The sequence below is a fragment of the Lipotes vexillifer genome, unplaced genomic scaffold (assembly GCF_000442215.2).
Source record: "Lipotes vexillifer unplaced genomic scaffold, Lipotes_vexillifer_v1.1 scaffold387, whole genome shotgun sequence".
Taxonomy (NCBI): Eukaryota; Metazoa; Chordata; class Mammalia; order Artiodactyla; family Lipotidae; genus Lipotes; species Lipotes vexillifer.
Window position 1 is genome coordinate 4770878 of NW_006795399.1, and position 27174 is coordinate 4798051.

Consider the following 27174-nt stretch of genomic DNA (forward strand, 5'->3'; position numbering starts at 1 on the left):
GCAGGCGCAGGGAAGGATCCGTTTTGGCGGGCGGTTGGCGTTACGCAGAACGCGGCGGCAGCGGCGGCCTGTGGTCCGGCCTCACCACCGAGGAACAGGGGAGACGTTAGCGTGAGTGATCGGTCTCGATCCCGGGTAAGTGGCGGACAGTCTTGCCTACGCATACGAGGTCTTGAACCGACTCCAGTTGGCCCCGTTATTGTGTGAAATGAATGGACCGCGGGGTGGGGGCTAGTGAAGGGGGAGCGGTGGGTCCACCCAACCAATGGAAGAACAGGGGCGGGATGTTTTATTCCTGTAGTTTCTGTGGAGCTTTGCAGCCGAAGAGTTTGACTGGCGAGTGAATAGGCCAATTGGGTCCTCCTTTAGCTGCCGACTGACCGGTCCTTGGGCCATCGGTATGTGGGAGGCGGGCTTTCTCTTCCTGAGCAGCGGCTCACTGAGCCAATGAGCACGAAGCGCGCGGTAGGTTGGGCTCCTCCAAGAGGCAGCGGTTTGACTCCAATGGGGGATGCGGCAGTCGGGCGGTTAAATGGATGGACCAAATCTGGAGCCAGTAGGCGGACAGCTTACGGAAAGCGCTCGGGCTGGCCGTCCAATGAGCGCTCCAAAAGAGGGAGGTCTTAGATTTGGGGATGCAAGGATGGGGAGTCACTGCCTGCGATGGCGCGAGGGGGTGGGTATTTTATTCACAATGACTTGAACGAAGCCTTTGGGTCTCTAGGCCACACACTTCTCTGGTAGGGAACCTGTAAGTTTGCTCCTATAGTTCTCGAGTTTGGCTTTATTTCCCCATGTAGGTACATCCCACCACTATCCAGCAATGTTTAAGTTTTGCGGGGCGGTGGGCAACAAGGGAGGTCTTTTGACTTTGAGAGCGCGCTTATTTAGGAAGACGGGCTTGAAATGTTAGAGCGAATAGGATAAATCTCTTTGTATTGTGGAAAGGTACCCAAGAAAAATCAACATAATTGTAATAATGCATATTTTCACGGACAAAGAGATTTGTAAATCCACAGAAAAAGTTGGAAAGCCACATACCAAAGCGTGTTACCTCTAGGGATACAGTGGGATGGAGACAGGTCCGATTTCCAATGTTTAAATCTTTTCAGGGATAATAATTTGTGATTCAAGTTAAATTTAAAAGCCAATTGTTTTTGTGTTTTCAGTTATAAGCAAGTGCTTCTCAACACCTCCTTACTCCTTACACCTCAAAAAAGTTCTATTTTTCCGTTAAGAACTAAGGTTGATTCTCTGTTTAAAAATGTAAATTTAAAAATAGATTTTTTTGAGTACTTAGTATTGATACCTGTTAGGCATTATGCTAAATGCTTTGCAAGTATTGTCCATGTCCCCAGTGCCTTTATCTTAGGCTCTTCTCTGTGGAACTTTTCTCTCCATATATATCTCTTTCTTTACACCATTACAGATCTCCTAAGCCCTTTCTGCTGTTCCATTGAGGATATCTGGATTTGGATAAAAAGGAAGTTGCTTAAGGAGGATGATACTTAGGGTGTTGGAGACACCTGGGTTATTTTTTTGCCTTTTGATTATATTTCCTTCAAAGTATTTTATATGCAGTTCATATCCTGTTAGTAATGCCCATTCTTATCAGTCGAGTGTATTTTAGTAAAACAGAAATTTTCATTGCATATTGGCTATATCAGAGTCTATACTGCTCTAATATTTACTGATTTATTTAGTGTCAAGGGAAAAATGCTTAAATACTGTAATAAGTTCAAATACATATGAAGTTCTTTTATGAGTAGAGACCTTTCTGACATTGTACAAAAGGAAGATGATTTTAGATGAGCTTATCGTGAACCAGAGGAGAGGTTTTCATGTTCTCTGGCACTTGCAAAAGGAAAACCTATTTTGTATTTGCTTCTAAACTATTCGTAGGTATGCTAATAATGCAGCTACTTAGTTTATAAGAACTAAAGTGAAATAGATTAAGGGTATCTGTCCCTAATTTATTTAGGTCTGAAAGGAATACAATCTTGATCTACAGGGTTTCTCAAGCTCAGCACTATTGATATTTTGAGCCTGATAAATGCATCTCACCTCCCCCCACGCCCACTTGTGACAATCAAAATGTCACCAAATGTCCTGGGAGGGAGGGGTGCAAAATCTACACTTGAAAATCATTGACTGAAATGACAGATGGTAGAGTTGATTATCTTGACAAAATCTTTTATTTTGTCAATTGGAATTTAGAGGGAGAAGATGGGTGAAGTGTTTAGGAAGTGTCCTTTGGTAAATGGATCACTAAATCCTCATGATTATCTCTTCAGATATAGCATGATCATTGTTTGATTGGATAAAAGGAAAATTTCATTAAGGTTTTTACCATTTCTTGCAATTTGAACGTTGATTGCATCTTGTGTTTGTTTGGCTTCCTAAAATAATGGCAAATATGTTTTTGAAGAAGGTAGACTGCTTCAGATGCTTATTACATTCCCATCTGACTTAATCCTGTTTCCTTTAACGTTTCATTATGCAAATAAATGTGTAAAGCACTCTGACATTTTCTTTTTTTTAATAAAATTTATTTATTTTATTTATTTATTTTTGCCTGTGTTGGGTCTTTGTTGCTGCACGCGGGCTTTCTCTAGTTGCAGCCAGCAGAGGCTGCTCTTCGTTGTGGTGCGTGGGCTTCTCATTGCGGTGGCTTCTCATTGCGGAGCACCAGCTCTAGGCACGCGGGCTTTAGTAGTTGTGGCTCACGGGCTTTAGAGCACAGGCTCAGTAGTTGTGGCGCACGGGCTTAGTTGCTCTGGGCATGTGGGATCTTCCCGGACCAGGGATAGAACCCGTGTCCCCTGCATAGGCAGGCGGATTCTCAACCACTGCGTCACCAGGGAAGCCCCTTTCTGACATTTTCTCATCTATAGTACGCTATTTCATTTTCTTAAAAACACAGGTCGATTTCTGCTGATCTGATTTTTCAGCTGTGTAGAGACCTGTACACTGGGGGAAAAGAAATACTGACTGAAAAATAGGTAACCAAATCATGCCACCCTGGATTACTCCAAGTAGATTCATATCATTTCCAGCCCCACCTACTTGGCTGTAATCAGTGACCCCTTATTTGATGTTTCTAATGGTATTTTTTTTTTTTTTTTTTTTTTTTTTTTTTGCGGTACGCGGGCCTCTCACTGCTGTGGCCTCTCCCGTTGCGGAGCACAGGCTCCGGACGCGCAGCCTCAGCGGCCATGGCTCACGGACCCAGCCGCTCCGCGGCATGTGGGATCTTCCCGGACCGGGGCACGAACCCGTGTCCCCTGCATCGGCAGGCGGACTCTCAACCACTGCGCCACCAGGGAAGCCCTCTAATGGTATATTTTAATTTGAAAAATTTCAGGACTTGAAGCTAGACTTTTTGGTTTACTGTGGTGTGCAAATAAAAGTTGTTTGTTTTACTGTAACTTCTCTTACAGTGTCACAGTTAATAGGTCTGATAAACATTTCTTTCTAGTGGGTAATTTGTCAATGAAATTCTGAGACTATCACATTGAAAATCCTAAGTTTAGACTTATTTCTTGCCTTTGGAGAACCTGGTTTGGTTGTTAATTTGTTCCTCTCTGTTAACAATATAAAATGCTGAGCCTTTGTTACAAAAATTAAATTTCAGGCACTTGCACTTAGAATTTAGAAGCATGTTATTGCATCCAAACATGAAGTGATTATTCACTAAAAGGGAAAATAACACATCCTCACTGGTCTGTCTGAAATACAGTAAGTAGAAAGCTTCTGTCTGGGCAGGAGGTGAGCAAGATAATAACTGGGGAAAGAGAGAGAACATACCTCTGAAGTGACTGGATTTTTATATTATCTAGGGAAGTTCTGGTGATTTTCACTGCCCTTGACAGTACCTCTGGAAAAGAGAGAAAGGTATCCAGGGTACAAAGGTTTCCAAGGAAGACTACTATTTTTTGCTTTTATCAAGGTATTTTATTTAACCATATAGCATGATTTATATATCTTATTGAAATAGCCCATTTAACATCCCCTGGTAAAGCATTTTTTCTTGTCCTTTTACTTGGTCTATTTTTATTTCCATTTACCTTATGTGAAACTGGGCCTAAATGCTCTGGATGTTGATTTAAAAAGCAATAAATTACAGTGTGAGATATCACAACTGACTTAGTATGGCTGATATTTACACATTGTTATCTATGAACTTGGACTCTGGGCAGTTGTCTTTTTTTCCCTGACATAAACTTTGATTTTCCTTCCCTCCTTGTAGAGGATGGCTTTAGCTGATCATCGAACTAATGGGAAGGAGTCCAGGTCATCCTGAGAAGAGTTGGCTTGTGCAGAGTCCAGGACGCAGATTTGTTGGATTTCTGTAAGCCACTCGAAGCCACGTGTTCATTTCTGATGACAACTTTACACTTGTGTTGGCAGAACACCCACAGTGACAACTGTTGCCCATGTTTAGTCTGTTCGGGAGCTCTACCAGATAGCATGTTTGGGGGAAGACCTACACTGTTCTTGTTGGAAGCTGTGTAAATATTAGATCTTTCTGAATTTATCTTCTCAGATCTGCCATAATTTTAGATAAATTGCATCCTGTGATCGCCTCAACTTACCCTTTGAAATGAAAGATTAAAGGGTTTAGGCATTCTTTGGGTCATTTAAAGCACAATTCTTTTTGCATCAGTAATTGGTTTTATATAGGTCCGGTTTATGATTTTTAAAATTTTATTTCACCTGTGTCTTGGTTTCCTGTGGCTGCAATTACCACAAACCTGGTGGCTTCAAACAACAGGAATTTATTCTCTCACAATTTCGGAGGCCAGAAATCTGCAATCAAGGTGTTGAGCCCATTCTGGATGCCCTAGGGGAGAGTCACTTTCTTGCCTTTCCAGCCTCTGGTGGTTGTCAGTTTTCCTTGGCTTATGGCCTCATCTCTCCCTGCTCTGTCTTCATGTTGCCTTCTCTGCGTGTCTTTCTCAGAACTCCTGCCTCTCTTAAAAAGATAAATGTGATTGCACTTAAGGCCCACTGATAACCCAGGATAAATTTCTCCTTTCACATCTTTTGCCATGTAAAGTAGTATTCACAGGTTTGAGGGATTAGGTCATGGATAAGTTTTGGAGGGCCATCATTCAGACTGTTATACCCTGGTTCTCTAACCCCTATCCAAATAAATTTTACCTAATTCAAAAAGGAAAGGTTATTTTAAAAAATGAGGGGCAGTTGGGGGGCGGGGGAAGGCTCAGGAGACCCAAGTGGGCCATTTGCCCTCTTCAGTCCTTAGTTTCTTTCTTTTTCTTTTTTTTTTTTTTTGGCTGTGTTGGGTCTTTGTTGCTGCACATGGGCTTTCTCTAGTTGTGGCGAGCGGGGGCTACTCTGTTGCGGTGCGTGGGCTTCAGTACTTGTGGCTCGCAGGCTCTAGAGCGCAGGCTCAGTAGTTGTGGCTCATGGGCTTAGACGCTCTGTGGCATGTGGGATCTTCCCGGACCAGGGATCCAACCCGTATCCCCTGCATTGGCAGGTGGATTCTTAACCACTGTGCCACCAGGAAAGTCCCAGCCCTTAGTTTCTTATATGGAAGAAATTGGATAGGTGAGAACTAATAGCCTTCTGGACCTAGAACTTTTATGAAGTGACTCCTAAATTGTCTTGGAGTTTATTTTTGAAGTTAATTTTAAATGCAAATCAAGAACTCATTCTTATATTTTGGGTCAGTGTAGTCCACTGGTGGTTTTGCCTAGGACTTGAGGGACAGAAGATTTCGTTGGCTGCTTGTCAACTTCTCAGGATGTTAACACAGGATAACAAACTACTTGTTAATTGTGTGTGATTTTCTAAAAAGGATGTAATGGACTAGCTGGACGACTTTTCACTCTTTCTAATGAGGCTGTGGACTGTGTAGTCTGGATTTCCTATCCAGTAAGAATAGTTCAACAAATTTAAACACTTACAATCAATTATACCTCAAGTTAAAATTATTTTTAAAGAGAGGGGAGTAAGCAGAATTTTAAGAAAAGAAAATAGCACTGGCAGATTTTTCTAACTGAAAATAGGTCATGGACCTAGTTTTAAAATTTTTCACATGCAGTCTTTTTTTTTTTTTTTTTTTTTTTAACCAATTGGCGTGCCGGATCTTAGTTTCCTGACCAGGGATCGAACCCGTGCCCCCTGCAGTGGAAGTGCGGATTCTTAATCACTGGACCACCAGGGAAGTCCCAACATGCAGTCTTATTCTTCAGACTTACTAAGTGCCTGTTCCATTGTGTTTCATTGCTAGGAAGGACACCAGAAAGCATAGGATTGAGATGGTGTCATTGAAAGGACTACTTTAAGATCAAGTTTGATAACACACTCATTATTTATTTCTTCCATGGAGAGGAGGAATCAAATTGAATTCAAGTATTTCTCTGATTGTAATCTACAATTCTTAGAATAAAGCAAGTTCATATCTGAGCCAGCAGGCATAATTATGTTGGAATAAAATGCCCTCTGCTAAAGAGGTCAGCCAGTAGGCTGGGAAATCTAAAGTTTGGTTTCTGAGGCAAATCCTTGAACTCCTTGTGCCTTGTTTCTCATCCCTAAATCAGTAAGACTCACTTACTACCTCACAGGGAGTTGTGGAGGGTAATATACTGCTAATTTGTTCAGTATTTCACAACAATAAATTATATCTAGGAATCTGATGAAACCATAGGCAAACCTCATATGTGTAGTTAGAGACAAGCATAGGTGAAACTTACAGATAGTTCAGCAAATTCATTAAAGTTATTTTTAACATCCAACATTTTACCTTCTGTTTCCTGTATATTCTCCAAAGTGTTTTCTTGTTCTTTTTCCCTAACAGACATGAGGTAGGTAGGGCAAATAGCTAACACTAGGTTAGATGATGAAAGGATCAACTCATCAAGAGGACACAATAATTCTACACAACTAATAATGTGTCAAAGTACAAGAAAGAAAAAAACAATAGAACTAAATAATAGACATCTGCAATTACGCTGGAGACTTCAACACCCTCTTTTAATTAAAAAAAAATAGAACTGAAATAGTAGATATCTGCAATTATATTGAAGATTTCAACACCCTTTTTCAGTAATTAATAGAACAAGTAGACAGAAAGTCAGTACAGAATAGACTTGAACAACAATATCAACCAGTCTGATGTAACTGACATTCATAGGATATTCCATCCAACAGTAGCAGAATACACATTTTTTTTCAAGTGCACGGGAACATTTACCAAGACAGACCATCTTCTGTCATAAAACAAATCTCAAAGTTAAAAGGATTTGATCATACAAGTATGTTTTCTGACCATAATGGAATTAACTTAGAAATCAGTAACTGAAAGACATCTGGAAGATCCCCAGATATTTGAACTAAACACACTTCTAAGTAACCCATGGATCAAAGAAGAGATCACACACAGAAAATTAGAAAATATTTTGAACTGAATAAAAATGATAACGTCAAAATTTGTGGGATATAGCCAAGGCAGTGCTTAGATGACAATTTATAATACTAAATGCTTTAATTAAAAAGGCAGAAAGATCTAGAGTCTGTTTCTATCTTAAGAACCTAGAAAAAGAAGGGATAAGAGTGATGATGTTTAAGGGTACAAACTTGTAACAAGTAGTAAATAACCTTAAAGACCTAATGCATGGTATAGTGAATATGGACAATAATAATTGTACTGCAGTTATGTAACATAAATATCACTACATTGTCCACCATGTTACAGTACACAAATGTATCAAAGTAACACACTGTACACCTTAAACTTACAGTGTTACGTGTCAAATTTATTCAATTAAAAAAAGAAAAAGCAAATTAAACCCAAAGTAAGCAGAAGAAAGGAAATGGTGAAGGTAAAAGCAGTAAGACAAAAGCAGTAGAGAAAAATCAATGAAACTGAAAGTTGGTTTTTTGAAAAAGATGATAAAACTAACGAGCAAGTCTGGTCAGGGGGAAAACGTCACAAATTACTAATATCAGGAATAAGAGAAGTGCTATCACTACTGATCCTACAGACAGTGGAAGGGTAAGAAGGGAGTATCATGAACAACTATGCCAGTACATTCAATGTCTAAGGTAAAATGAATGGCTTCCTTGAAAGACAAACTACCAAAGCTCACTTCAGAAAAAATTCAGAACCTCGCTAGCCCTATGTGTATCAAGGATAATGGAATTTGTAGTTAACACCCTCCCCACAAAGAAAACTCCAGGTCTAGATGGCTTCACAGTTGAATTTTCCCAACTTCTACGGAAGAAATAATATCAAATTCTACACAAACTGTTCCAGAAAATAGGAGGAAACACCAACGTGTTCATTATTTTTAACTTCATCTACTATTAACTTCCGTGCTTTATATATATATATTTTTTTTTAAAATAAATTATTTATTTATTTATGGCTGTGTTGGGTCTTCGTTGCTGCACGCGGGCTTTCTCTGTAGTTGCGGCGAGTGGGGACTGTTCGTTGCGGTGCACGGGCTTCTCATTGCGGTGGCTTCTCTTGCTGCAGAGCATGGGTTCTAGGGTGCACGGGATTCAGTAGTTGTGGCTCACAGGCTCTAGAGCGCAGGCTCAGTAGTTGTGGTGCATGGGCTTAGTTGCTCCGCGGCATGTGGGATCTTCCCGGAGCAGGGCTTGAACCTGTGTCCCCTGCATTGGCAGGCGGATTCTTAACCACTGCACCACCAGGGAAGCCCCTGCTTTATATTTTTAAAAGTGTTTCGTTTTTTTACCCCCACAGCAGACCTATGAGATAAGTAGGGCAAATAGCTAACACCCTTAAAGTTAAGTGAACTGTCCAGTTCAACCTTTCAGTGATCTAGTTGGGATAGGACCCACATCTCCTTATTCCTAGTCCTGATATTGCCACTGTTAACTAGTTACCCCTTTAGTAGCTTTTTTGTAATAACCTTTGGGGATGGTGCTAATCAGTGCTGACTTAACTAAGAAGAATCTTAAAATCCTTAGTCCTTAAGTTGAAGACTGGGCTAGACTCACTGCGTATGCAATGCTTGACACCTACTTGGCCCTCAATAAATGTCCCGTAACCAATTTTAGAGCAAGGATCAGTATTACTGTATCATCCTTTTGGCATAGGATCTGAATTGGGATGATGGTTGGAAGCTAGACAAAAAGAGAGAAACATCTTATTTGGCATAAGCAATGTGTCAGAGTGCTCAGTGGAAGAAGAGCTGGGTGGTCTGAGATTGGCCATCCCTTTAGCTGTTTATCTGATGGCCTTTCTTTGCATTTAACTGTCAAGATATCTGAAATGTAGAGCACACTTTTATGATATTGTGGCATAGTAACTCACACTTAAATGTCAATAGAGACGCTTGCAGAGATGTACAAGGTTCAATAATTTCTGGTGTAGGTTTGTTTCTCCTGTCACCACCCATTATGTATTTTTTTTTACAGCTTTTAAATTGCCACAGAGAGAAATTGGTCAGGATCATAATAGATGGCCAAGGAGCTGCCAAGGATACCGTTGTATGGGATGGGAAAAAGTTCAATACTGGCTTGATTTTATTTATCTAAATTGTAGGCTATGACTTCAATATAATTCATGTTGCTAATACACCAAGGTAATGGCAGAGCACAAAACTATGCCATATGTTGAAGGAATGCTGTCTTTTACTCCTGAAGTTTTACAGTCTGAGATATCTTTCTTATTCCAATTATATAAAAACTCCTTTTTTTGTCAGGATATATTAATCAGGTTTTAGCATATCGATTTAAAGTCTAATACCATCTCAACAGTTAGAGATTTTCGTTTGGTTATGCAAATTAATTTTTAGGACTCTTGAATGTCCTTGCAAAACAGACTACGTTAGAATGTAAATTGTTTGCCATAGTAGAAGCTCTTCCTTCAAATAGAGGTATTGTTGAAATGACCTGAAGGGGCCCTTGTAACCCTTAAGCTGCTGATGGCCAAAATCTGTACAAGCTAGATGAGTGTGAGTCTTAATTTTATGGCTGTTTAGAAACTGCTTTATGACCATAATTTTATTTGGTGGTGGATACTTCAGTTCTCTTTTAACCCTTCCATATTTTGTGAACATGAATTGCCAAAGTGGTATGTAAAAATCTGAGATTCATGGTAATCTAGTCAAACGTTGCTCTTACTCATTTTTCTTAAGATTTATGATGAAATTGCTAGGTTCTTCATGAAAGGTGACAAGATCTACTAGTTCATGCTTCATCACATTTAATTGATAGAGAGGAGTGGGTGTGAGATTAACACTCACTAGAGACTGTGGTGCTTTGAGATGAATTCAGTACATCCCAAGGATAGAGTTGTTGGAAGCACCATCTGGAAGACATTTGCCCATAGTGATACAAACTCTACTTTCTCATGAATCTTGGAACAATTGACTATCTGACCTCTTGCCCAGCGATGGGTTTAGGTGTGCCCTAACTAAATTTAGAGAAGATGGACACTTGGGAGAAGAAATTCGGTAGATTTGAATAAAGGAAAAAGAAATATCTCATGTAAAGTTATTTTGTGGAATTGTGATCTGGTAATGAGTTATCAAGAATTTGTGTGTTAGTGGTAAATATACCAATGAACCAGACTTAACGCTTTGAGCAGTTCTGAGAATTGCTATAGTACACATTCATTTATATTTTTTAATGGCATTCAGAGCTTGAAGGACAGTACAGTCAAATAGGCACCCTTTATCTCCATTTATAATGTAGATGTTTTAATCTAAAAGAACAAAAGGCTCTTTACTCCCTTGCTCGCTGGAGCAGGAGGCTTAGATAATCAACAAATAGGATACTTTGCCCCCAGAATAATTCTGTGACTGGTTGAAGCAGTGCCTTGGCCTGATTTTTGAAGGATCATGAACTGGAGCTTGTGCTATAGCCAAGGGAGAACCATTTCCTCTTTCCACACTCCTCTCTATTAATAAAGTTTGTGTTCTCTGTATGTGGCTTGTTAATGACAGGGGTGTTAACGACCACAGTTAATCTTCCTCCTCAACTCTTTCCTAATCCAGTCTCTTAAATAGACATTTAGAAAGCTTTTAACTCCTCTTGAGTTGGGTGCTCATAGGCTTTTGGTGGAGGTGGAGTGATAGTTAGCAGCCCATTTAACAAAACCTGAGACAGCCGGGACAGCTGTAATGTGCCATCCCTATGCTGTGTTTTTGTTAAAATGTCACATGGCTTATACTTTGGAAATCATAAATCTAGTAGAAGAAAACATCTTTATAGAGGGTATTTTAATTTTATGCTGTATGTGTTACAAACCTAAAACCATTGGTACTTCTAGATCTATAAAGAGCAAAGAACACAAACCAGATTAAAATGGTTCTGTAAATTTGGTTGCTTTTCATCTGTTTTATTTACTGCAATAAAGCTATAAAGAGGATGCCTTGAAGACAATGCTGTAGCTGACAGTTTAATCTTCGCATAAGCCACCAGCTTTCCCCAAGGGCCTTAGGGGAGAAATGGGAGTTTCTCAAGCCTAGACCAACTGAAGTCACCCATCAGTGGCATATTAATACATGTGATAGGGACCTTTGCATATGCCCTCGCCCTTTCCTACTCTTTAGAATGACTTGCTTTACAGAAGATTTTGCCTTTTTAGTGGGCTTATAAAATTTATATTGAAACTCTAAAATAAAGAGCTCATTGATTATGCATTTTGACATTTGGTTTGACTAATGTCAGTTTAGTAGGTAGTTCAGTGAGGCAGCTTAGCCGTCGGTTTCATTACTTTTTAAACAATATAAAGAAAACTTAGAGAAAAACTTAGAATATATATAATACATATATATGCTTTTGCTCGTAAGCGTGATGAAAATACAGTGTGCTACACCGAGATCTAAGAAAAGCCACCAGGACAGTTCACATTGAAAAGTAGTGACTGGAGGGACTAGGACAGAACCTGAACTAGACAGAGTAGACAGATACCAGAGATCTCATGTGGGTGGTTCTCTGTTTCCAGAGTTGATTGGTTGATACAAACAGCTAATCATTAAAGCTCTTGTTCTTCTGGATTGCTCCAGCTTTCAGTAATGCCTTCTCTGTAATTTCTGGGCGCTGGCAGTTTTTACCTTTTTTTTTTTTTCTTTTACCCGTATAATGTGTGGGGCTTTTTTTGTCCCTCTCTTTCTGCTTCACCTCTTCACCTCTCCCCCCCCCCTTTTTTTCTGGAAGATTCATGTGTTAAAGAAGTTTCCTGTCATCGATTTGGAATGTGGGTTCTGACTGTGCCTGACCGCAAAGCTCTTTGATGTTTGTCCAAGGCTGAATTTTCACCAGATCCCTGGTTTAGGTGTTTTCCCCCCAGCACTCAGAGGTCTGTAAGGTGAATTTGCCTTGTATCGTTGATATGAAGAGTTGGTGGGCCTGCTCTTTCTCGTGATCTGATGGGCCATTAAATTGCTGGATTCTGTGGTTGTTGATGCCTTTACCAGAGAGTTCCTGTGTATGTTCAAGAAAAGGCTGAGAGCTGTTATGTCTGAAAGACTCTAGAAACTTGAGAAGCCCACCCTTTCCCATGGAGATTTCCATAAGGATAATAAGGTTGTGCTCAGAGGCTCAGCCTCTCTTTCTCTGTCATGGTATTGGGATTCTACCTTAATCAAGTCATCATCCTGCCAGCCATGTCTCATTTCTCACACTGGAATGCTCCCTCCGTCCAAGCTCAGTGTGAACCACCAGTCTTGATGCTTTATCTGGTCCAGGCTCTAGCCCTTAAATTGTCCGTCTGACTCTGTGTTTCATTTGACCCTAATACACTGGGTCGCACTGTCTAAAAGAGAATTATGTCCCCTCCAGTGTCTGAGTGCATTTCTCATTTACTGCTGCTCCTGAGCAGATCTGTAACTTCAAGGTTAAGATAAGAGACATTCCATTAGAACTATGTCGTCATCCTTGCTAGCTTCTGGTCTGTGACTGTCCAGGAGATTTACAAGACAATTGCATGCCATTCTTTACAGAATATTATGGTTGGACTCTGACTCCTGGCATAAGGCCCAATTTGATTTGTCAGCTGTTACAAAACCCATTTCCCAAAGAGAAAGGGATCTTAGCCATGTGCCTTTTAGGCAGTTCTTAAGAGTGGGAAGGAGGGAATTGATCTGGCTCTTTATTTCCTGATGTTTTAAGGAGAAGGATGGACACCTGAATGTTTTTGTCCCTTCCCTCCTTGAATTCCCTTGTTTCGCCTGAAAGGTTTCACTAAAATGTTAGCATTGCTGTCCTTCTTTCCTGTCCTTTATCCCTTTACAGAATTGCTGTTAAGTCTTTTCATTCTGCCATCTCCAATGCTTTCCTGAATTTTAAGGAGTAAGAATTTTGCCCTTGAGAGAAAGGGTTACCTGCCTTTTCTCTGAAGGTTTATTAGTTTACCAGCACCTGGTTAACAAAGACACAGTTCCTCCTTTCTTGCTCTCTAACATGTTGAACTGCAGGAGTTACTGCATGTGATATGGTTTAATGGCTTAGGAATTTGGAAGGTCACATATTTCCTGCTGCTGTTGTATTAGGCCCTGAAAGCTTCTCGTTGGGGGACTTAACAGCCCTTTGGTTTCAACATAAACTCACTCTTTCCCTAGGTGGTAGGCAGTGGGGATTTATTTGGCCCACTTTAGTGATTCTGGGGTTAGAGCTAAAATTTATTTACTCAAGATCACACATGGCAAGTTAATCACAGAATCACAACCCTGATCTAATTCCTTTGGCATTGTTTTCATATCCCTTAACTACAAAAAGTTTTTAAAAGTTAGGAAGAATCGAGAAAGGCAGTTTTTACTCAGATTTCCTGATGGGTCTGTTCAAGGTTGAAGAAATCCTCATAGTTGAAAACTGTCCACTTTGCCCTCATACCCTACAGTTTCTTCTGTTTGATAACCAAAATAATAACCAGTCTTGATGCTTTATCTGGTCCAGGCTCTAGCCCTTAAACTGTAAAAGAATCACCATTCTTTTTTTTCCTCAGTCGGGTTCTTTGCTTTTGATTGTCCCTTTTTCTTAATCTCCTATGGCAGCAGCCTCTATCTCTAAAAGACCCATATCTGTAAAGCAGAGAGCAGAGTTTTGGAGCTCTCTAAAATGTTCTTAGGGCCAGGAGAAAGGAATTCATGGGACTGCAAGTCTTAATTCTCTTTATTTTAGTCTTCCTTTTTTCAATTATTAGGGATTCTTAATATACAAAGTTTTAAATTACTATACTGTATAATTAATGTTCCAGGTGGGTAATTATTTGAAAATTTGTTTTATAACATTACAAGAACAACTAATGAGAAGTGGTTTTAATAGTAACGGTTGTGACTGGACTGCTCCCTCCCTTCTCTTTTTTAAAACTACTTATTAAATTTTTTTCTATCTATAATTTCAGCTGAAAGGTTCTTTGATAGTGCTTCAAGTCGCTACATTCTGTTTCTGTATCCAGTGATTCCCCCCAAAGGGAAAGTTGTATAGCATCTTTGAAATCCTTCCCTTCACCCTCTCGGGTTAGTCCCTGCACCCCACCCCCACCCCAGCAATCTTAATTAACTGTTCAGTGACAGATGGTAGAAAAGGCCTTGTCTAAAGTGCTTCTGATGGGCTGGATTAGGGTGTGGGTAGTTTGTACTGATCTTGTAGAAGGAGCTAGCCTTTCCCCGCCCCCCGCCCCCCCCCCCAGTTGAGCTATAATCCTGTTAGATCTTAAAATGCTATTGATTAATTCCCAGTGCTCTTAGAGGTATAAGCACAAGTTTTGGGTTTAAAATCCAAGCGCCAATTCCCTAGAGCTCTGCATGCCTTAGCCTTGAGGCCAAGGGAGGTACCTTCCAACTTCTCCACCCAGTCTTCACTGAAAAGAAAAGTTAAGCCTTTTAACTTTTCCGTTTGCCTCTCCCCCCGCCCCTCCCTTAGTCTAGTAAGGCTGCCAGTTGCCATGGCAACGGACTGGGACAGCTGCGCAGTGGCGCCTAGGCAGCTGGGTGGGGGCGGGGGAGCTGCCAGCCCGCCAAGCCCCAGACCTGGGAGGGGAGGCCCCTTCTGTTAGCCCAGAGGGAAAGAAAGAACTGGGGCGATCCGGTAGGTAAAGGAGGGAACCCCCATTCATCTGCTGCCTCTGGGCCTCCTCTTCTGCAGGAAGGTGTAAAGGTAGATTTTCCTCTTTTCTCCCTCAAACTGAAGAGCACATATGTAAATCCTTGTTTTTCCTTGTGAGGCAGGGGAGGCCATAGCCACAATGCTTCACTGCATGCATCTAACCCGGGGCTGGTTTTAACCCTGGCGCTCTGACCTAAGCTGCTCAGCTCCCGGAAATTCCAAGGTGAGTGGGGGCGGGGGTGGGTTACTCTCCTTGGAATATGACATTTCCTGTCTCTGGTGAGGTTGGAGGCTGCTTTTATTTTAAATAAATCAGATTTTTTTTCTTGAAGCTTAGGACTTTCCCCTGAATTCATGGAAAAATTATTTTGAAACCCCTCACCTACATTACCCCATCCTCCCACCCCCTCTTCCAAATAAAATATGTTAATAAAGACAGATTTATTACGAGGCAGTAATGGGTACAGTTTTTTGGGTGGGCAGACCTATTGCTAGTAAGTTCTGGAGGTATGGTTTCCAACTATATATTCTGGGAATAATTCCCTAAAATTTGCTAATTTGAAGTAAATTGATAAATGCAACTTTTTATGCTACTCGAACAAAATTCCGAGATCAGTAGCGACCTTCCCTATTCCTGGGGTGGCCTTCTGATCAGGATGGAAATATTTTTAGTGCTGAAAAAAAGCTTTAAAGGTTATAGCAAAATAAAAATAGAGTTCAGCTAAGAAAACAATTCCTGCTACTCTGTAATCCAGACTCTAGGCACCATTTACCATGGCTAAGGAAGAATTCTTAAAAGTGATTGTGGGAATTTAAAAAACTAGATTCTCTGTTGAGTACCCCTGATTGTGCATATTTCTGAGCTTAACTCAATTTCCATTTGTGTTGCCTTGCTTCAGCTTTCCTTGGGCCTATGAATGGTTCCTCTGTGTTTTGAGGCTTCATGTTGATGTGAGTCTGGGACCAGACTTCTTTTTCCTCCTCCTCTTCCTTTGGCCCAAAGTCAACTCCAGTTAAGAGGAGAGGTACCTCCTTAATAATTGGATTAGTTGAGCCTTAAGAATTATTGAACAACTCAGTGATTAATTTTGATTTTTAGGACTAAAAAATCGTTTTCTCCTTCCTGCCTCCCTCCCATCCCCAAATGAAAGGGGAGGCTTAATGTGTTTGAGATGTCAGCCTTGCTTTTGTGAGCTGATGGATGCTCAGAAGGGACAAGCTCAGTTTGTTTAAGGGAAATGTACTGAGTCACTGAAAATGTGGCGAAAGATGCTTGAGCAGGACTTTTTTTGTGCTGCTAAGAGACTGTTCAGGATGCTCAGAGCAGAGGAAAGTTAGATTTTGGTGGCTTTTCTTATTACTTTTTTTTTTTTCCATTTTTATAAAAAACCTTATTAACTTTGGAGGGAAATGTGTTAATTCTATCACAGTTCTTTTAACTGAAGGTTTTCCATACTTGTCTTTGAGTTTATGACTTGTAAACAGTTATAGAATTAGCTAGGAGTAAAATCCCTCACATTACTTGTCTTGTGGAATCTGAAATTAGAGGAGTTAGATAATTGTGCCATCTAATAATTTTGATCTTGTTAGCTGAAGAGAAAGTTGTAATTGGGAAAGTGGGGATCTGCCCATTTTTGATTAAACTCTTAGGACTCATCTGTAGGATGCTTTAAGATGCAAGAAAAAGGTACATGGCAACTTTGTGTTATACCCCCTGCTTCCCATCCAGAAGAGACAGAGTTTTAACTGCTCACATGGATTCTGACCATTTTTGTCCTTCCCATTTGCAGGAACCCGGTGGCCTTAGTCCTTAAGGTGGAACAGCGTGAGACATGGGAAAGAAAACCAAGCGGACAGCTGACAGTTCTTCTTCAGAGGATGAGGAGGAGTACGTCGTGGAGAAGGTGCTAGACAGGCGTGTGGTTAAGGGGCAAGTGGAGTATCTACTGAAGTGGAAAGGCTTTTCCGAGTAAGTGCCTTCTCTCAGGCTTTGGGACTCTGCGCAGGTGGATGCAGACACAGACATTTCCCTGTGAACCATCACCATCTTTTTCTTTCACCACCTGCACTCCTTTCTAAGAGTCAGAAGACACAGCAATAAACTAAGCAAAATCTCCCCCTTGTTGGAGCTGATATTCTAATGAGAATGCTTTTGAGAGGCAGTATAATGAACTGGTTAGGAGCGTAGATTGGGGACCAGATTGCCTGGGTCCAGATTCTTGCTCTACCACTTATGATATGAGCTGGGTGACCTTGGTGAAGTTCCTTAATTTTTTTCTTCCTTAATAAAATAGGGATTAGAAATAGTATCTATCATATAGACATTGGGGAGATGTGTAGAGCCTGACACATAAGCTCAATGTAAGTATAAACTGCTGCTGTTACTATTCTTTTGGATGTAACTAAGCTAAAACACATACATTTAAGCAGAAGAAGTCGTAGTTGATCCCATAGCCCATAGCTTTCGATAATGATCCTTGGACCTCAAGATTGTCCTAGGATGGGGCTTCCCTGGTGGTGCAGTGGTTGAGAGTCCGCCTGCTGATGCAGGGGACACGGGTTCGTGCCCCGGTCCGGGAAGATCCCACATGCCGCGGAGCGGCTGGGCCCGTGAGCCATGGCCGCTGAGCCTGCGCGTCCGGAGCCTGTGCTCCACAACGGGAGAGGCCACAACAGTGAGGGGCCGGCGTAATGCAAAAAAAAAAAAAAGATTGTCCTAGGGATGAAACATTCATCTTAATGAGAGACTTAAATCTGAGACCTCATTTTTCCCCCAATATTTATTTTTAAAAATTTCAAATATACATATAGCTGAGGCAAAAGAAATTGAGTGAACACTCAGATACACACCACCTAGTTTCTACAGTTAACATTTTAATATAATCTATCCCTTTATCTCTCAGTTTATCTTTTATTATTATAAAACCCCTTCTTTTTAGGTCAGTGAGCTTTAAGAATGGTACTGAAGTGTTGACTATTCAGAATTAGGCAGTAACTGACTTTATGTTGACGTGCTAAAGTAGGTTATTCTTTCCTTTGGAATAAGTAGAACTAGGCACACAAGCATAGGAGAGGGGGCTTGAAAAAAGTGAAATGCGTGAAGCTGTGTAATCATTAGGCATTTTGCCTCAATTTCTCACTAATTCTCTTCTCAGGATGCCTGATAACAGAATGGGTTTCTGTGACCCCAGTGAGCTTTTAGGAGCTGGTTTAGGCTCCTCAGAGTGGTGCTGTCCAATAAAAATGTAATGCAAGCCACATACGTAATTTCAAATTTTATGGTGGCTACATTAAGGAAAAGTGGAATTAATTTTAATAATATATTTTATTAAGCACACTACATCAAAATGCTATTTCAAAATTAATTAATACAGAAGTTATTGATAAAATTTTACATTCTTTTTCATGCTTAAGAATTCAAAATCTGATGTATATTTTACATTCTGTAGCACGTCTCAGTTCATAGTAGCCACATTTCAAATGCTCATTAGCCACATGTGGCTAGTAGTTACCATACTGAACATCACAACTTTGAAGTGTGAGACTTAAATATGATAAAAGATGGAATGTTTTGCCAGTACCTTTGGACAAAGTTATGATCAGGAGCCTTCAGAATATATTTAAGGTTATTTTACTATGTGAATCAAGTTTCTCATCTGGAGCACTGTTGGTGTTTTAGGTAGGGCAGTTTATGCACTGCACAATGCTTAGCATCTGTAGCACACACACACACACACACACACACACACACAACACTAAATGTGGGTAGCACAGCAATCGGAATGTTCCCTCCATATTTCTAAAGAGGAGTGGTAGCACAACATCTTCTAGAGATGTGAACTATAAATTTGAGAGACCTAGAGCACCATGAGAAAGGAATTTAAAATACACCTAAAGACTTTGAGGGTGTTTATTTGGCCCATTGAATCACCACTGGAAATTGTTGGGCATTTTGAAGAATTTCAAGACTATATAATTGAGCTACTGGTACCTTACATACATAAAAGAGGAAAAGAAAAGGTTTACGGTAGATGGATTAAACCTTTTTTTTTTAGTATTTACTTTATGTTTTTTGGCTGCGTCGGGTCTTAGTTGGGGCATGCGGGTCTTTCATTGGGGTGCGTGGGCTTCTCTGTAGCTGTGGCACGCGGGCTCCAGAGCATGTGGGCTCTGTAGTTTGTGGAACGCGGGCTCTCTTGAGGCGTGTGAGCTCAGTAGTTGTGGCGCACGGGCTTAGTTGCCCCGCAGCATGTGGGATCTTAGTTCCCCGACCACCACAGGTCAAACACGCATCCCTGCATTGGAAGGCGGATTCTTTACCACTGGACCACCAAGGAAAGGAAGTCCCAGATTAAACATTTGTCATTACTTTGTCAGAAATATCCAGAGTTTATCATTAAAGACCGGAACAGATTGTGCCCCTTCAGCATTGTCTACAACTAAGTACCTACTGTTTACTAGGCAGTGGTCATATTCTACCTCATGTGTTCTCTTTAATTCTCATAACAGCCTTTAGAGGTATTTTCAGTTTACGTATGAGGAAATTAGTTGTTTGCCAAAGATAACAGAACTGGTACGTGCTGAAACAAGGACCCAGCATCAGATTTCTTTGGCGCTAAAACCCAGATTCTTTATAAATTATACTGTGCTATCTTTTGGGTGAAAATTGATTGATGTAGAAACAACAATACCAATATGGTAGGAAAAGGGATAATGTCATTAGAAGACTGGCTTTCCTTGCTAGCAACAGAGATTCTCTCCTACCTCTGCATCTGCTTGCTTATTATGCTACAGTGTTGGCATGTCTCTTGATTTTCGTGCCTCAATTTCTCCTGGGATAGTAAACTTACATATACTGTGGATTTAGGAGAAAGTTATTGTATGAGGAAATTGTTTTGGGTTTTGTTTTGTTTTTTTGTTTTTTTTTTGCTGAAAGAAGAGCTATGAGGAAGAGGCTTTTCCGGTTTTGGCTCAAATGATTTAGAAATAGATTTTGTTTCATTCTTAAGCTGTTTTTGCAGAAAGTTGAAGTCTAGAGTAAATATCTCAGATTTTCCCATCATTCTGCTACTTAGTTATTATGGCATGTGTTCAAACCGTTCCAATTTAAAGGTACCTTATTCAAAAAACAAAAACAATGAAGGATCTAAAATGAATGGTGCATAAATGTAAAAAAATTTTCCTCAGTCAATGAAGGGATTATAGAAACTGCTATGATATATTTACAGATATATCTTAATGTAGCTAATTCTTATTATATAATCAAAAGAACCTCTGCCACTGGCTAGGAGTGAAGAGGATGCCTGGTCTAGTTTTTCCCGTGTAGAGACATTTCTTGCTTTGATTCCATAAACTGCGGATGGTAGTTGGTGGTTTGCTTTTCTAAAACCTATGCTGGGGATACAGAGAACAACTTTGTGAATACCAACTATTTGTTTTCCTCATAGTAGGACTCCCTTGATCCAAGTTTAATTAGACACAATTTTTAAAATTTGGATTGTTTTTGCTTATTAATATAAAAATGTATTTTGAAAAATGTATACCTAGTAACGATAGGTTGAATCCAGAGCGTTGAATTAATCCACTCCAAATTCCAGTTTTGAGTCTTTTCCTTTTTATGGTTCCTCTGTATTCTAATGACTTAAGCCCTTACTACCTCTTTTCTAATTATTTTAATCTTCCAATAACTTGTTGGCATTTCTTCAAAATATAAGTAACATATTTAAGACAGTATAAACTGGAGTGCATTTAGAATTGGGTTGTCTTCTCAGCATTTGCATAGATGATTATATGTATGAAATCACATTATTTTGCCACTTACAAAGCAGAACTTATATTTGAGTGTTTAGCAGCTTTATTGAGGTATAAGTTACATACCATAGGATTTATTATTGAAAGTATAAAATTCAGTGATTTTTAGTAAATTTACAGAGTATGCAACCATCAGCATGCTCCAGTTTTAGAACATTTCTGTAACCTCCCGGAATTCCCTTGAACCTAAATATTTGTATGTAATCCCAAGCCCTAGCCTCAGGGAACCACTGTTCTGCTTTCTGTTTTTAAATTTCTCTTTTCCCTAGAGGTTTCATGTAAATGGAATCAGACAGTGTATAGTCTTTTGCATCTGTTTTCTTTCACTTAGCATGTTCTTTATATATATACATATATATATAAATTTATTTATTTTTGGCTGCGTTGGATCTTCGTTGCTATGCGCAGGCTTTCTGTAGTTGCGTGGAGGGGGGGGCTACTCTTCCTTGTGGTGCGCAGGCCTCTCATTGCGGTGGCTTCTCTTGTTGCGGAGCACAGGCTCTAGGCATGCAGGCTTCAGTAGTTGTGGCACGCAGGCTCAGTAGTTGTGGCTCACGGGCTGTAGAGTGTGGGCTCAGTAGTTGTGGCGCACAGGCTTAGTTGCTCCACAGCATATGGGATCTTCCCAGACCAGGGCTCGAGCCTGTGTCCCCTGCATTGGCAGGCGTATTCCTAACCACTGCGCCACCAGGGAAGCCCACTTAGCACGTTCTTGAGGTTCTTCCATGTTGTAGCATATATTAATATTGTGTTTCTTTTTGTTGCTAAATAGTATTCCATTGTCTGGATATACCACATTTTGTTTGTCTATTCACCACTTTATAGACATTTGAGTTGTTTTCTGTCTTTGGCCGTTAAAATGCTGCTATAAATAATTGTGTGCAAGTTTTTTTTATGGATTTTTTTTTCTCTTGGTTAGATTCCTAGGATCAAATTTGTTATCTCCTTTAAGCCAAGGTTATTTCCTTTTTTGCCTACTTGTCGTCTTTAAAATAAAGGCATTGGATTCCCGCTCCTCCCCGCCCCCCTCATTTCTTTCCTTTTTTCTCCATTCTTTTTGCCCAGGGAGCACAATACTTGGGAGCCTGAGAAAAACTTGGATTGCCCTGAGCTAATTTCTGAGTTTATGAAAAAGTATAAGAAGATGAAGGAGGGTGAAAATAACAAACCCAGGGAGAAGTCAGAAGGTAACAAGAGGAAATCCAATTTCTCAAACAGTGCTGATGATATCAAATCCAAAAAAAAGAGAGAGGTAAGCTTTATTTCTCCTTTTCCCCCCCGCAAACTATTATTCTGCCTCCCCCAATCCCCCTCCTTCCAAAACAAGGGCATTATTTTGGTTATTTCTGTTCTAAGGATGGCCTGTAAGGTAAATTGTTGAACAAAAGAGCTTCCAGGGAGACATGTTGATCGACCACAGCGCCCCCTCCTGGATGAGTGAGAAACGTAATATGTGTTCGCTGAATTGCGTTAGGTTGGCAAAAATAAATCCCATAAAACGTTCAGCTACTCTGTGCCTTATCCATGAAGAAGTGGCTAATTATCTTAGAGAGGGAGAGTCTTTGGTGAATTTTTTTAAGGATATAAAGCAGCTTTTAAAAAGCTTCACTTTTCTTTTGTTCCAAAGGTAGCACTTATTTTCAACCCTTTATATTCTTTCTTTTTTTAATTAAGGTGAAATCCACATAAAATAACAATTAACCATTTTAAAGTGAACAGTTCAGTGGCATGTATATTCTCTTTTTATCCTATTATATTTTTACATACTCCAAATAAATTAATTTTCATCTTCCTTTTGAATCTGTTCAGTTTGGAAAAGTGTGTTTATGAAATTTTGGTTTGATTCAGTTGCCTTAATTCTTCTGAATTTTAGCTCTCAAGTGACTAGCCATAAGCAGTTATTGCCTCTCTCCTTTTTTCCTCTATATCTTTTCCATCTGGGCACACATATACACATACCCCATCCCTCAGCTTCCACTCCTTTCATTTATTTCAAGGTTGTGAAGCCTTTTGTGGTGAAGGATGTACTGTACCCTTAAAGTTTAATAAAATAAAAGCGTAAGTCTGCTTCTGAATCTTCTAGCATCACTGCCATAAGCATCCTTATTTATCTTCATTCTCCTTGGATACCCGTCTTTCTAGAGCATCAGTTCTCAGCCCTGGCTGCACATTAGGATCATAGCAGGGGACTGGGGGGTTGCTTCAAAAACCTCCAGTGCCCAAGATGCACCTCAGACCAGTTAAATTCAGATTTCTGTGGGTCAGACCTAGGCATCACTATTTTCTAGAGACTTAACACAAGTGATTCCTGGTCTCCCGAGGAAAGAAAATGGGAGACCAGCTTTCCAAAAAGAAATGAAATAGAGTGAAAGATTGGAGGCTGCCATTGGAAGTGGACTCTAGGTTTTTGTTTGTCTCCTTATTTGTTTCCCTAGTTAATTTTATGTTTTACAGTCTTATTTTCAAAACTGTCCTATTCTGGTGAGGTGTGTATATCATTGTGATACAGTGTACTGGTAAATAATTTGAGAATGCCTTCCCTTCTCTAAGGAGCTAAGACTTGTTTCTTTCTCTTTTTTTTAGCGCTTTGTATTCTGGCTCTTGTCATTTGATTCATTTTCTAGCTAAGTAAAGAGACCAAAAAACAATGCAGCATAAGACTTCTGTAGCTATTTGTGACATATAGTGTGTATTGGCTCAACTTAAGGCTTCTGTCCTTTTCAAAAGAAGTGACCTGGCTTTGAGACGCTGGCCAGTGCAGAGAGTTTTTTTCCTAGGCCAGGTTCTGTTGCTGCTGACCTTGAGAACCAGCCCACGTGTCCCTTACATTGTGATGTTCATCTGGGGGCCCATAGCATTCTCAGCAGTGCTGGCGGCTGTCAGGTAGGCAGCTGGGAAGATAGGTGATTGTGTATCTTAAAGGTGCAGGAGGGGATTTCGTTTCTTTCTTCAGACCACTGCAGAAGAACTTTGTTAGTCGGCATTATGCCTGATTTAAGATTACTGCCTGTGTAATGATTTTAGCATTTTCCTCACCTCGGCTCCTTTTCAGCAGCTTGAACAATTTTCTTCCCTTCCCTCCCTATGTGGCAAACTGTTTTCAGCCGCCAGCTATGATTTACAACTTAGTTTGTGCACCAGCATTCCAGCTGTGAGCAGCTGTGTGCACATCTGGGAACCTCCTCCCTTTCAGCACCCCTCAAAAGAGGCTATGCTTTTGAGTCTGTATGTCCCCTGATTCATGCATGGAATTTCCTTCTCAGTGTGGGTTCTGGTATCTTTGGGGACCACCTGGATGCTGAATGTATCTCTCAGAAGAAAGCAAGGTGAATGTCAGATCAAAGAGATTTTATCATGAAAATCAGACAGAGATTTAGTTCACTTGGGCAGTCTTTCTAAATCTTTTTTTGTGTTGCCACTAGATAAGTGGCATTATCCTCCATAATGAGGTTTTTTAAATTACCTGGTTTGTATAAAATTTCACCATTTTGCTCTTACCAGTGCCATCACACCTGAATCAGACCCTATGTTCCTTATCTAGATTGCAGTTTGACCAAGTTTGGATAATACCCTATGGAATTATCAGTTTGTTTTAAATCACTGTCCAGTTCTGCTCTCTAAAGCTAATGACCTATCTCCATCAGGAGGGGATAGGCACAGATCAGGGCCTCTTCCCCAAGTATGTGGGTATTACAATATGTGAGCTCTGAAAGAAATTTTCTATTTTATGGTAATGCCTTGAATCATTCTTATCTCTGTTCTTTCATAAATATAGATGACTATGTGAAAAGAAGTATTAAAAATATTGGTCAGTGTTAGGTGAACTAAAAGTCTAGAAAATAAAGGTTGAGAGGTGGTATATTTGAAGTTTATAAAATGAAAAAGGATTTAGTTCACGTGGGCTTGTTTATCATCTCAGAAGCAACAGTTTAGGGGTAGTCCATTTATCATATCAAGATTAGATTAGGGGATTAGAGAAGTTCCTAGATGATGACTCCAGAACATTTTAAGGGATATTACGCAGTTTTAGGGACCACTCCTAATCCTTTGAAGGAATACTTGAAGGACAACTGCATCTTCCTGCAAAAATATCTCTTAGCATCATTGTCACTGGCTGACCCAGTATTGTATTTAAGTTCTAAGAACTTTATGAATTGAGTGACAAAAATGGTGTCTGGTGATATTAACTTAGGTTGTGCTTTGTTGAGCTGAGAAATGGGGAGGTTTTTTACTCTTATCTCCAAGCTGTAACCTTTCTTCATCTTCTGTTTATAGCAGAGCAATGATATCGCTCGGGGCTTTGAGAGAGGATTGGAACCAGAAAAGATCATTGGGGCGACAGATTCCTGTGGCGATTTAATGTTCCTAATGAAATGGTGAGAGAGATTGGGCCTCACTCTGCGATTGTGTTTCTTTACCAGTGGCTTGAATTCGTATGGAAGATAGGGAGGGAAGACTGAGTATTCCCCAACTATGAATTTTGATCGGCAGTGATCTAAATTGTTAACTGATACCAACTGTCAGTATTAAATGGGAATTATGGTTCAGAATGGATTTAAGACATTGTAAAGCTTTGGTATGAAGCCAAATTATATTAGCCCACATACCAGAGAATGGTAGAATTGAGGTAGGAAGCAATGTAAACGTGACCTAACCGTTTATTTACACAGTTCTGAATCATTTACCGTCACACCATGAGCCTGTGGCCATGGGATAGGAGTTGAGTGAGGCTTTCTGCCATCGTTGAAGACCAAGACCACTGAATAATGTCTAAAAGAGAAAAATAATCTTAAAAAAAAGCATTAAGAATAACACTAGCCAAAGCACAAGTTATTTCATCCGGTAGAGGGAATGGCTCTTAAAGGAAAGTGTGGTTACATCCCTTCAATTTGGTTTCTTAAAGACAAAGTGATTTATGGTGTGGCCCTCACTACCTCTCTGTTCCAAGTGTTCTGGGCTTGTGATTTAAGTTTGGTCTGTAAATAGAGGGTTCGTGCTACAGTGCCACAAAGGAAGCTAATTACATTAAAAGTTGTATAGTCAAGAGGTTTAATATTTTATCTGATCGAAATTTTGCTGGTAAATTACCCAGAAGTCTATATTTGAAGAATCACTATACTCTGTCTGAAGTAAGGAGCTGTGTTGACTGCTTTTCCCACTCAGCCATATATGGGACTTATGATTTACATTCACATATTAACTAGCTTTTTCGACCACTGTCCACATTTGGGTAGCTGCTCTGAGCTGTGTGTTTTCCCCCATCTCTTCTCATCCATAATGCTCACCTCTATGAATTCAACATCTCCGTTTTCTAGAGAAGGAGTTAGTTGTCTTTGCTCACATCTCAGTGGAATTTTAATTTAAAATATTTTTTTTTCTTGTTTTGGAATCCTGGTTAGTTAAGGAACTTGCTAGATTTTTTTGTTATACCGGATAGTAGAGCATGTGTAACTTGGGTACTTGAAATTTGCAGCTAATTCCTACATTTCATTTTAGTGACTAGATTTTACATTCTTTGATGACTTAAATTTCTGTTTTCTTATTGTTCCAATCCACAGTTCTGACCAAAAGGATGAGTGTTTAAAAAGGCCACAAGATGGGGGTTAGGACCTTTTCATGATCCAGATGATCCAGAAACTGGATTGAGCAATTTATGCATAATCAATAGGGCTGAATGTAGGCTTGATTGTGTGTACACTCACATGCTCATACACACAAATAAAAATTATGGGAGCAGAATTTATATAGTAGTTTAGTTTTCAGCCTTTTGTTGAAGCCTGCTGTTCTCGATCTATTCTAGCTGCAGACTTCTGTTTCTTTCTGATGTAGTGGTTAAATGATATTTACTGACAATTTGATTCATTTACTTAAATTTCTCCTTGAAAGTGTGGAACTGTTAGGATCCTTTTCCCTTTGAAATCAAGATGGAGAGGAAATCAAGTCATCTAAATCATAATTTAATAACATAAATCCAAGTTTGGACAGACTCTCGCTCTTCCTCTCGTTCTAAAGTCTCATATTCTTTCTCTCCAGGAAAGACACAGATGAAGCAGACCTGGTTCTTGCAAAAGAAGCTAATGTTAAATGTCCACAAATTGTGATAGCATTTTATGAAGAGAGACTGACGTGGCATGCATATCCTGAGGATGCGGAAAACAAAGAGAAAGAAACAGCAAAGAGCTAAAGGAGGGGGTGGTCTCTGCCGTTTCTCTTTGTACATAATACATTCACCTCCCTGCCTCCTCTCCCTCTACCCACCCTCTTCTATCCTAAACACATCCATAAAAAATGTGCTTATCACTGTGCTCCACA

At 40.0% G+C, this 27174-nt stretch overlaps 1 protein-coding gene across 3 annotated transcripts; it reads left to right on the forward strand.

Moving 5' to 3' along the window:
• On the forward strand, window positions 1–27174 carry CBX5 (chromobox 5). Of its 3 annotated transcripts, none has more exons than XM_007467789.1 (5): window positions 1–135; window positions 16842–17020; window positions 21928–22114; window positions 25138–25238; window positions 26896–27174. In XM_007467789.1, exons 2-5 carry the CDS (start codon window positions 16884–16886, stop codon window positions 27044–27046), a joined length of 576 nt encoding a protein of 191 aa, XP_007467851.1. In that variant the 5' UTR covers window positions 1–135; window positions 16842–16883; the 3' UTR covers window positions 27047–27174. The 3 variants fall into 3 exon arrangements, with proteins under 3 accessions (XP_007467851.1, XP_007467852.1, XP_007467853.1); XM_007467790.1 differs by lacking the exon at window positions 1–135 and adding an exon at window positions 14991–15033; XM_007467791.1 differs by lacking the exon at window positions 1–135 and adding an exon at window positions 15190–15274 and having other exon boundaries at window positions 26896–27120.